At 51.5% G+C, this 11,511-nt stretch overlaps 1 protein-coding gene across 1 annotated transcript in view; it reads left to right on the top strand.

The window, feature by feature from the left end:
* The window catches only part of OTUD7A (OTU deubiquitinase 7A), a 371,485-nt gene extending 362,690 nt beyond the window's left edge, over nt 1–8,795 (top strand). Inside the window, exons 12-14 of the mRNA XM_023255010.2 lie at nt 4,573–4,687; nt 4,869–4,953; nt 7,296–8,795. Of these exons, the coding sequence (XP_023110778.2) occupies nt 4,573–4,687; nt 4,869–4,953; nt 7,296–8,747 (1,652 nt within the window). The 3' untranslated portion in view covers nt 8,748–8,795. The remainder of the gene's footprint in view (nt 1–4,572; nt 4,688–4,868; nt 4,954–7,295) is intronic.
* The last annotated feature ends 2,716 nt before the right edge of the window (nt 8,796–11,511 follow it).

The following is an 11,511-nucleotide window of genomic DNA, read 5'->3' as shown; positions in this document are numbered from 1 at the left end:
TTTTTCCCTTTTTGTTTGAGAAAATATGCCTCCTTCGTGTTCAGAGATATTTTTTCTGGGCATAGAATTATGGATTAGTAGTTTGTTTTTTTCAGCATTTTAAATATGTCACTCCATTGTCTTCTGACTTACCTGTTTCAGCATGAAAAGTCTGCTGTATTTCTTATCTTTGTTTCTCTGTATGTAACATGTCTTTTTTCTGTTGCTGCCTTTAAGATTTTGTCTTTGGTTTTCAGCAGTTTAAATATGCTAAGTATAGGGATATTTTTGATGTTAGTGGTGCTAGTTTCCTGCTCTTTTTGTTTTTGTTTTTGTTTTTAGTTTTTTGGATCTGTGGTAGTATTTGCCATTCAAAGTAGAAACGTTTGTCAGCCATTATTTCTTTAAATATCCCTTGTCTTATACTCTCTTTTCCTTCTGAGATTTCACTTTTACAGATCTTATGGTGTTTGGTATTGCCCCCCAGCTCTTGGATATTCTGTTCTGCATCTCCCCCTACCCAACTCTTTTTTTCTCTGTGTTTCAATTTGGGTAATTTCTATTGACCTATCTTGATGTTCACAAATTCTTTTCTCAGTTTTGTAAAGTGTAGTGATCAGCCCCTCAAAGTCTTTCTTCATCTCTCTTACTGTGTTTTTGTCATTTCCAGCATTTCCATTTGATACTTTCTTATCCATTTCTTCTCTCTGCTGGAAAGAAATTAAACTCTAATTATATCCACCTTTTTTATTAGAGTATTCAGCTTATTAATCAATTATTCTAAATTCCATGTCACAGTTTCAACACCTGTGTCATATCTGAGTCTTATTCTATGAAATGCTTGATCTTATTAAATGTTGGCGGGGGGGGGGGAGTTCTTATCTTTTCTTACACTAGCAGTTTGGTGAAAGTCAGACATATTGAGTAGGATAATAAAGACTGAGGTATATCATTTTGATTCTTGGAACTAAGTATGCCTTTCCTTTTGCTAGGTCTTTAGTATGGGGTTTGGATCAGTCTAGTCAGGACTTGAGGTAGGTTTTGGTTTCATTGCTGCTCTGGTTACCCTTAATGTACTCAGCCTTCAAATTTTACTAGTGATATCTTTTGTTTTGCCAGAAGACTTTTCTCACTGTCTGCTATACCCTTTCTCTTCTCAACTCTTGTCCCTCTTCTAGCATTAAACTACTATTACTTACAGCTTGTTAGTCTGGTTGTGAAAGTGGGACCAGGAAGTGTGATTTTTTTTTATTCTAATTAAGCTTCTGCCTTAGGCAGGCACTGTGTCCCTGGATCTTAGAAGGGGGATAACCTCCCCCAGATGTACTTCTGGGCTCAGTACATGTTCCTGCCCCTCCCCTAGGGAACAAGAGGGTTTTTTTTTCTTATTTCCTCCTCCCACCCCAAGCTTTACTAAGGAAAGACCCCAGTCCCTAAGGCCAACAGTGTTCTGCCCTCACAATTTAAGCTTTTGTTCTGTAATATAGACAGGAGAGAAAGGTCTACGAAGGACGCTTTCTCAGAATTCTTGCCAGTGTTTTTGTGAGCACCAGGTTGGGTCCTATGGAGAGGGGTTTACAAGTACATTTTAATTTCCCTTATAATCTGTAGCCCCCAGGCTTCTAAATATTCTTTCACTAGGCTACATTCTTCCTTTACCAATTTGTTAATTATTTTAGCTGAATTCTTCTTACTGTAGTCCAGCTGAGTCTGCCTCAATGAAAGTCATGTCTGTTTCTCTTTGTATGTACCCATCTGTCCTTAGGTTTGGAGTTAGCTGGTTTCCCTGTGACTTCTGCTCTCTGATGGATTAAAGGAAAGTTGTGAATCTGCAGTTTGTCTGGCTTGTTATTGTTGTTGTAATGATAGTACCATGCTGTCCTAGAAACAGAAACCAGAAGTATGAATTCATTTTGGAAAATAAGTACTAAAAATATGTCAAGGCTGTTTTGAGATGCTGTGTGTTTCCAGGTTAAAAGATAGGACATGCTTTTCAAAGAAAAAAAAAAAAAAGTTTGTGGGCTTATTTTGAAAAGCATTTGCTGTTCCTGACATTGCCACCAGAGGGCAAGCTGCCACATCACTACATATCTATCTCCCTGGGTGAGGCCCCATTTCCAATTGGGAAAAGTGAATGTATAAAGTGGGAGGCAGATGCATCTAAAGCAGCTAATGCTTGTGGGGAGGGCCTGTTCTCAAGGTCCTCCTGGCTTGTGCAGCTATGGGTTGGGCTCTCGGTCCCTGCAGCCCTGGCCCTCACACACAGGCCAAAGCTATACCCTCTGCAGAGAATATGCCTTTTGTTAGCCCTGGCAAAGAAGGTGCCTTTTCTTGCAAGCAGGCATGTCCTTAGTACCTTTCCAAGTACCTCACCCCACTAAGATTCATGCTGAGAGGCTGCCAAGACCCTGCTAGGTGATCAGGCTCTAGCACCTTCAGGTGAGTCCAACCGTCTGCCCAGCAGGGGGCAGCGCATGGAGTCAGTTCCAGTCCAGCCATTAAGGGTACAAATTTCCAGGAGCCCTGGTAGGGAAGTGATAGGGAGTAGAGGCTGAGGGGCATGTGGATCTTTAGCTGTTTTATCTGACATAAACCAAAATCATAGGGAGAGAAATGTGGTTCTCCTGCAAATAAAGTCTAAAATAGGTGTTCCTGATTGGCAAGTGGGGAGTCAGGAGCTCACCCAGCCATCTTGTAGCACCATCAAGTTTCAGCATACAGGAGGATGAGGGTGTGGGGGTGTGGAGAGAACGCCACCCACACCTAACCACATTGCCCAGCACTTCCCATAGTGTTTCTGCTCTCATGCCGTGGGTGCAACTCAGCACCTATTCCCTCCTAAGTGCTGGGGGCTGGGAATTGTAGCCATGGCTGGGCAGACATCTGCCAACTTCACTTCTCCCCTGAGAAAGGAGTGGACAGCCAGTCCCAAATTGCCCAAGTCCTACCCACAGTAACTACTTCAAACAGATTATTGTTCTGGAACAATATTTTCCATATTTGTATGATTTTAAGAACCACAGAGGATGCTTACTTAAAATATAGTCCTTGGGTCTTTTTACTGAACACTGGTTTGGCCATCTGCATGGGGGCCTGGAATCAGTGCCTTTACAAGCACTCTAGGGAGGTGCAGTAACCTAGCGAGTGTCTACAGAGGGATCCACTACCACCCCCACCCCAGCCCAGTGGGTGGGAAACTAGGCCAACTCCATCTCTGCTTTTGTGTTGAGTCATGGAACCGTGGGACGGGCACTGCAGCCCTCCCTGAGTGTGACTGCCCTGCAGCTGAGCCCTGGGAGGAGCACCCTTTGTGTCACGGCCATGTCAAGGCAGAACCCGGTGGCGTGTAGCTGGGGCACACCAAGCTGTCCTTCACCAACCAAACCAGAACACAATACTTCCAGTCTCTAGCCACTTTAAACAGAACGCTGTCACCCCTCCATCCCGCTCCCCCAGCAAAGCTGTGTTTGCTTTATCTGGGGGTGGAGGATCATTTGTGCTCACGTTTTCTCTTTAGCAACACTGGAGGGCAGCAGTGAGTCAATGTTTGCAATTTTTTATTAGAAAGTCAACTATTAATGGTATTCAGTCATAGATTTTATTTACTTATTTGTCTTTTTGTTCTTGCCGTGGCACCCTTGCCATGAATCATGGGAAATGACACCAGGCTTATGACCAGTATGGGGGCGGGGGCAGAGCAGCAAGGAGGCAGAGGTAGGGTAAACCCAGGGGAGGAGCAAGCTGTTCTCACTGGGCACTGGGTCCCACAGCAGCTCAGAAGCTTCTAGCAGATCCAGGCAAACCTGTGAACACCCCCACTCCGCCCCAGCCTGAGATGGGCCAAGACTTCCCCCAGCTGGGCGTTTCACTCGGGAGTGTTTGTGATGAATGGATCCCTGGGTGAGGGCGAGTCCCTCCTCGCTGCAGTTTCTGCCTACACGCCTACACCTACCTTATTTCCTCAGAAAGGCTTGCCCTAGAAAGGCTTGCCTTAGCTCCCCTCAGTCTGCTGTTTACTCTTCAGGGTACTCACCAACACCTGACATAAGATCGTTACCTGTGAGCTCCCCCTGGCCAGGAGCCACGAAATCCTTGGGTTCCCCGCCCCCCATCCATTCCTTGAACTGACAGATTTAATTGAATGAGTTCACAAATGAACAGATTGGCAAGCAGACCTTACTTGTCTAATTTGCACACTGAGAGGTAACCAACAACCTTACTTGTCTAATTTGCTTGGGTCCCTCCTCAGAAATAACAGAAGCAGTAATAGGTTTTATTGTCTGCTGCCCAACCGGGGTACCTGCCTTCTGACAGACCCCAATCGTCAGCAGAGTCCAGGTGAGGTCTCCAACTGCTCTTCAAGGTCCACAATAAACACGAAGTATTTTAAACTATCACTAGTGATTTTGACACCTGTGGTCTTAACGCTCCTGCTGGCACAGATGGCACTGTGAGTCTCCATTCGGTTTCCTTAATTAAGGAGACACCTGGTCTTGGAACTCCCTTTCCTGGCTTCCTGGGGGTTGCTGGGGCCTGGAGCCTCTCGGCCCGCCCGGGGGCCACCTGGCACCGCGTCTCTCTCTTCTGTTCCAGCCGTGATCCCTCTGACGGATTCGGAGCACAAGCTGCTGCCTCTGCACTTTGCAGTGGACCCCGGGAAGGACTGGGAGTGGGGCAAAGACGACAACGATAACGCCCGTCTGGCCCAGTGAGCCCCTACCCCGTGCCCCTCCCCCAACGCCCTAAAGGGCCGGCTGTCGCCGGTTTCCCGGCGTGGGCCGGGCCGCCCTTGCTCCTCCTGGGACAGCTGGCGTGCCTGCGGGCGGGGTGCGTGCGGGCGAGCGCGGGCCGGCTGGGACGCGTTTCACTCCGTGTTCTTCTTTCGCCAGCCTGATCCTGTCGCTAGAAGCCAAGCTGAACCTTCTGCACAGCTACATGAACGTGACGTGGATCCGGATCCCCTCGGAGACCCGGGTGAGCCTGGCGTGCGCCCGGACCTCACCAGCTGTCTGGGTCCTGGCCTCTTACTGGCCGCCGGCGCGGGCGGGAGGGCCCACCCTACAAACCTGGAGGGGGCAGGGCTCACCTACTCCCTCCCGGCCTCCGACCCCCGGCTGCGCCCGGCCAGCCCCGCCCCGCCCCGGCGAGAAGTGTTTCGGGTTTACCTGATGCGTGTGTGCACGCGTGCTTGCGTGCCTATACGTAGGCGCGCACCTCGGTTAGGGGATGTTTGGTTTTGTATGCGAGTTGTGGTTTCGAGTGGTTTTTTTTTTTTTTTTTGTCCTTTTATTTTCTCCAGAAGCAAAGGAATAAACACACCCACTCAGAAAACAAACTGTAGGCAAGTCGCAACACAAAACTATCTCTGCCGACATCGGAACACGATGTGCTGCGGCAGAGCGAAATTAATTATAAACTGTGTGTGGGTCCTTGGAAAGGCCAGGGAACCGGGAGCGCGCAATTCCTCAGCGCCCCCTCCTTCTGTTCTCCAGGAGGCGGTGGGACAAGAAGACCCCCCAGGGAGGGTCTGCTCTCTCCCCCCTTCCACATGCTAAGCAGGATTCACTCTGATCGATGTTTTTGTTACCTCAGTAGTGAGCCCTCAAAGAAAGGGATTTGTAAAAAAGAGAGAGAGCTTACAAATTGGTCCTCCTCAGACATCAGTATACTTGGCTATGAAGTGGAGCTCATAAACTACAGTATTAAAGGAGTGACATGAGGAAAGAATTAAGGTGGTGCCTGAGACAGAGTCAGTAGCCAGCACAGGCCAGGCACTGTTCAGGATGTTTTCATACATCAGCCTTTACCTGTATGCCATCTTCATAGGGCTTCTGGAGGCAGGTACTGATATCGCATTTTACTGAGGACACAAGGGACAGCTGGTGGCAGTCTGGCTCCAGAGTCCTGACTCTTAACCTCTACAATGACCTGTCAACTGCCTGGATTCTACCAATGTTGCTGCGGGTGTTCTTTCCCAGCACACACATATGGTGTGAAGGCAGCAGCTGTAGGTCTAGAAATCAGGAGGCTCTTGGGCTAGGACACAGCTCTGCAAGGCAATGAGCAGGGCTCCCTGCCAAGCCATGGTGGCCCCCGTGTCAGATGCAGGGCCTGGCAAGAACACTTCCAGCCTCGGGGCATTTGAGCCACTGTTCCTTGCTCACTGGGTGCCAAACAGTGGGCACTCCCAGCACCAAGCACACCTCCCTTTCCTGGGCCAAACCCCTGAGCTTCTGCCCTTTTGTGTCACTGACAAATCCTGTTGAGACCTCTAGCTCCTTCCAGACCCAGGAAAGAGTGGGAACAGGAAGGAATTTCAGAATATAAAGTGGGGAGGGCTGGTTCCTGATTCTTCTGGGTGATCTGATTGCAGGAGGTGTCTTGGACCTGCTTGGGAAGGGAGGGGACAAAACTGAAATGAGGGAACAATGGGGCCTTCTCCAAGGCTCCTCTCCTGAAGGACAGGAAAAGCCCATTCAGAGGTGGGCACCAGTTCCTGCCACTCAGCTGCTAGTGTGAGATCCCTGGTCTTCACCCAATGATGCTGTCAGAATTCTCTCTCCTCACACAAGGAGGAATCTCCCACAAGGTCCTCTGCATGCATTCATCTCCTTTCTCAGGCTCCCCACCTACCCCATAGTCCTGGACCAGGTGTCCATACCTGCCTTGCCTTCCTGACAGTGAGCCTTATCCAAGGTGTTCACAGAGATGCCCCCTCCTCACACCCGAGACCTTTTCTGGGAACGGTAACGTTTTTCCTGCTAAGCCCAGGTCCCGTTTCAGAATCCTCAGTTTAGCACACCACATTGCCAATCCGAGAAAGGAACCCCTAGAGTAAAGAGATTGGTCATGACCCGAACTGCTAAGGGGGTATTTGTTCTAAGGTAAGGACAAAGTGTCTGTCCCCTGCCTGTAGTAAACAGGTAAGACACCTTTGTAGGAGAGACACCTACAGGCGCAGGTGAAGTGTCATCCTTACCAGAAGGCCTCTAAGTCTACAGAGGCCGGCCAGGACCTGGGTCTGGTCGTAGACCAGCTTCCTCAGGGCTAGAAAGGCAGAGTCTGGGCATGATGATTCTAAAATGTGCAGAGGCCCCGGGGCTGTGGGCATCTGCACCTTGCCCAAAATCCCTGCCTCGGAGTTCCAGGCTACCAGCAACCTGAGCTCACCAAAAAGGCATCCTGGATGGGACAGTGAGATCCCAACACAGCAGCCTGTGGGCTGGGATGGTCTACCTTTGTCGAACCCACGTGAGATGGCTCATCTCTAACCTTCTTCCTTTCTCAACCTTCCTCTCCCCCCCCCCCCCCCACAGGCCCCTCTGGCACAGCCGGAATCCCCAACAGCCTCTGTGGGGGAGGACGTGCAGTCCCTGGCCGACTCCCTGGACTCGGACCGCGACTCGGTGTGCAGCAATTCCAACAGCAATAATGGCAAGAATGGCAAAGACAAAGAGAAAGAGAAGCAACGCAAGGAAAAGGACAAGACCCGCGCGGACTCCGTGGCCACCAAGCTGGGCAGCTTCAGCAAGACGCTGGGCATCAAGCTGAAGAAAAACATGGGTGGCCTGGGAGGTCTCGTGCACGGCAAGATGGGCCGCGCTAACTCCGCCAACGGCAAGAACGGCGACGCCCCCGAGCGCAGCAAGGAGAAGAAGACCAAGTCACGCAAGGGCAGCAAGGAGGAATCGGGTGCGTCGGCGAGCACGTCTCCGTCGGAAAAAACCACGCCGTCGCCCACGGACAAGGCGGCCGGGGCGTCGCCGGCCGAGAAGGGCGGCGGGCAGCGGGGCGACGCCTGGAAGTACAGCACGGACGTGAAGCTGAGCCTCAACATCCTGCGCGCCGCCATGCAGGGCGAGCGCAAGTTCATCTTCGCCGGCCTGCTGCTCACCAGCCACCGGCACCAGTTCCACGAAGAAATGATAGGCTACTACCTGACCAGCGCGCAGGAGCGCTTCAGTGCAGAGCAGGAGCAGCGGCGCCGCGACGCCGCCGCCGCCGCCGCCGCCGCCTCCACGGCGAAACGGCCGCCGCGCAGGCCTGAGACCGAGGGCGCGCCGGGCTCCGAGCGCGCCTCGCCAGGCCCGCCGGCCGGGCCGCCCACGCAGCTGGTGCTCAAGCTCAAGGAGCGCCCAAGTCCCGGGCCGGCGGCGGGCACGCGGGCGGCGCGGGCGGCGGCGGGCGGCGCGGCCTCCCCAGGCCCGGGCGGCGGCGGCGGCGGCGGCGGCGCGCGACGCGCTGGCGCCAGCGGACCGCTCCCTGGCCGCAGCCCGCCGGCGCCGGCGCGCCAGAGCGTCATCCACGTGCAGTCGGCGGGCGCGCGGGACGAGGCGTGCGCGCCGACCGTGGGCGCGCTGCGGCCGTGCGCCACGTACCCGCAGCAGAACCGCTCGCTGTCGTCGCAGAGTTACAGCCCGGCGCGCGCCGCCGCCCTGCGCACCGTCAACACGGTCGAGTCGCTGGCGCGCGCCGTGCCCGGCGCCCTGCCCGGCGTGGCGGGGGCGGCCGGCACCGCCGAGCACAAGTCGCAGACCTACACCAACGGCTTCGGCGCCGCGCGCGACGGCCTGGAGTTCGCCGACGCCGACGCGCCGGCCGCCCGCTCGAACGGTGAGTGCGGCCGCGGCGGCCCGGGGCTGGCTCAGCGGCGCTGCCAGCGCGAGAACTGCGCGTTCTACGGGCGCGCCGAGACCGAGCACTACTGCTCCTACTGCTACCGCGAGGAGCTGCGGCGGCGGCGCGAGGCGCGCGGGGCCCGGCCCTGAGTGCGGCGCGCGCTCCGCCAGCTTTTACCATAAAGGATTTCTTTTCCATTCTGTCGGTGTCTTTTTTACATGCCCTGGTCAACCGGAAGGCCGGCGACTCCTCTGTCAGTGCTGTGTACGTGTTTGGTCAAACGTTCCTAATGGTGCCTGAACCTACACTGACGCCACTCAGGTAGTAGACGGATAGGAAACAAGTCATACTGTTGGAAGTGGGTGTGCTAGCTAGCATCTGCCTCGTACCTGTGGAAACTCAATAGCCATTGCAAGAGTATTTTTGTTCCTCAATAAGAGAAATAAAGAAATTTGCAGCCCTTTGTTTTTAGAAGGGAGTGTTTTACATTTTTTTTTTTTTTTGCTTTTTTCTTCTCCCACCCCCGCCCCCCACCCCAGCGACTGACCTCCTCCATGTAGCGGTCACACGTGTGCGGTCGGTACCACCCAGGGTCAAGAAGCAAACCCGCAGCCCGGGACTGGGGTGGCGACTGTGCTGCGGGCTCACACCTGCTTCCCCTCCCGAGTCCTCGGAGGACAGGAGACACTGTGCCGCCCCGCTGATAAGCTCTGGTGGTCACGGTGGCCCTTTAGGAATACGCACCTCCATCTCATAAGCAAAAGCTCCTCCCACTCACCCCCCTTCCCACCCCTGGCCCGAGCAACATTCACACTGCCATCAAAGCCGCAGGCGTCCTGGGATGGGCACCGAACAACCTACCTCGCAGGGCGGGGTGAGGGGTAGTGATGGCCCCCGGTGCCGGGCAGCTGAGGTGACAGGAGCTTTCCAAAGACACCTTGGATCCAAAACGCAAGGGTTCTGAAACCACTATTTGGAATTGCCCATGTGTGAGCAAAGATGACAGTCTGCTCACATTTCTTCTTTGAAGACACTTCCACAGCGAACTATCTCCAGAGCACCCCTAGGAAGTGATCGTTGGTGCCCCAGGAGAGAGGCAAGGGATTGACCCTTTGGTCACTATGTAAAGCCCCCCCCCTCCCCCCGCAACGAGGCTGCTTTGAAACCTGGCCTGTGCCTCTTTCCAAAGGGAAGGGGCTGAGGGAAGTCGGGAAGGAAGCCCATCCCCACCTCCACCTGCATCTGTCTGGGTTCAGCCAGGTAAAGGGGCGCCACTCCCATTGGGGTCCCCTCTGCAGGGTAGGGGTCACCCTGCCTGTGGCTCCATGACACAGTGAGGGGCAGCCCCATCCCTGAATGGTCCCTTTTTTGGTGCCTCCTACATTTCTTGAGGAAAAAAATAAAATATGTGTCCTTAGCTACCCTGTTTTGAGCAGCAATATGCAGCCTCTTCCTTCCAAGATTACCTCTGGAGAATACCATTCTTGGCCAAGGACACTGAGGAGTTAAATCTGCCTCACTAAAGAGAGATCTTGTTTCCAAGAAATCCAGATAAGATGGGTAAAATCCTCACTAGCAAAAGAATACTTTAAAACCTTCGAGAGCCTTAGAATAGCTTCTAATAACCCTAAGAAAGAGAGGAGATAGCGCCCAGCTTTGCTGTGGGTGTTTCCTCAGAAAATGCAGGAGGTAGACCATCTCTTCATTGGAGCCAGCTTCTCCTTCTCCAGAAAGGATGCTTTTCCCTCTGACATAAAGAGCAGCAAAAAATAATAATAATAATAATAATAATAATAATAAAATTTAAAAAAGGAGGGGATTTTTTTTACTTGTTTGAAGAATTATAGTAAACTAATTTGAGTATCTCCTGTAATTCCTTTTTGTTTTTAATTATTCCACAGCACGTGGGGTTTTCAGTAATTTATCCAAGTTTTGCATAAGTGGTTCCTTAAAATTATTTATTAAATAGAATCTTTAAGAAATTTTTTGGAAGTTTTACTTTTCATGCCGAACAATACTTTCAATGTGTGGTAATTACTAACATCCATGTCCCTCATATTACTGGGGTTTCTTTTGTTACTCAGAAAAAAAAAAGTAATTTTTTAAATATCTCTCATCACGAGGATTTGTGGCAGCTTTTTGGACTGATTCTTTGTGCCATGCTAGGCAACTGCTTTGCCACCCAAAGTTGAGGTCACAGGAAGTATTGCATCACATATAGACACTGGCCATGGCACTAACCCCTCACTTTAGAAGGTTGAGAGCCAGCCTTGAAAATGCTTAATTGTGCATTTAGAAACCAAACTCATGTGCACAAGTCAAGAAGGCATAAAGTAAAATTATATTCGTGTTTTAATTTTTTAATGTTAAAGCAGCCAACCAGAAATTTCCAAAACTGGCTATGCAAATATTTTATCTTTCTCATGCCATGGTTAAAAAAAAAAAAAAAGGCAAACTGAGGAAAATAAACACAGTCCATTGCAATACCAGAGGAAAACCTTCAAAACTAGGCAGTGCAATCCATAGGTATTATTTAAAAATGGTGACTTATTCTATCTCCTTGAATTTCGAAGTCTCCTCTTCCCCACCCCATCTGACAGATGTGCCATGAATAAGAGCCTGAGATCTAGCTCTGGGTGGCTTCTCCAGCCATGTGGAAGGTCCCCAACTTAGCGTGGTCATGAGGTGGCTGGGCCTGCCAGTGCATCTGTGAGTGCTTGTCCACATGGTTTACAAATAGCTGTTTCCTTTTGTGAGGGATCTGGATCCCTTCCTCTAAACAGTATTGAAATCGTGAGAGAACCTACTGTTACATCAAATGTACTAGTCCAGTGTACCAGGAACACTCCATGTTGTTCAAAAGAGCTCTCTAGATCAGGTCCGTAGCCAAAGTTCTCTCAAACCAAATTAGTT

This window comes from Felis catus, chromosome B3 (assembly GCF_018350175.1).
Source record: "Felis catus isolate Fca126 chromosome B3, F.catus_Fca126_mat1.0, whole genome shotgun sequence".
NCBI classification, from domain to species: Eukaryota; Metazoa; Chordata; class Mammalia; order Carnivora; family Felidae; genus Felis; species Felis catus.
This window is presented reverse-complemented; position numbering and strand designations above follow the sequence as displayed.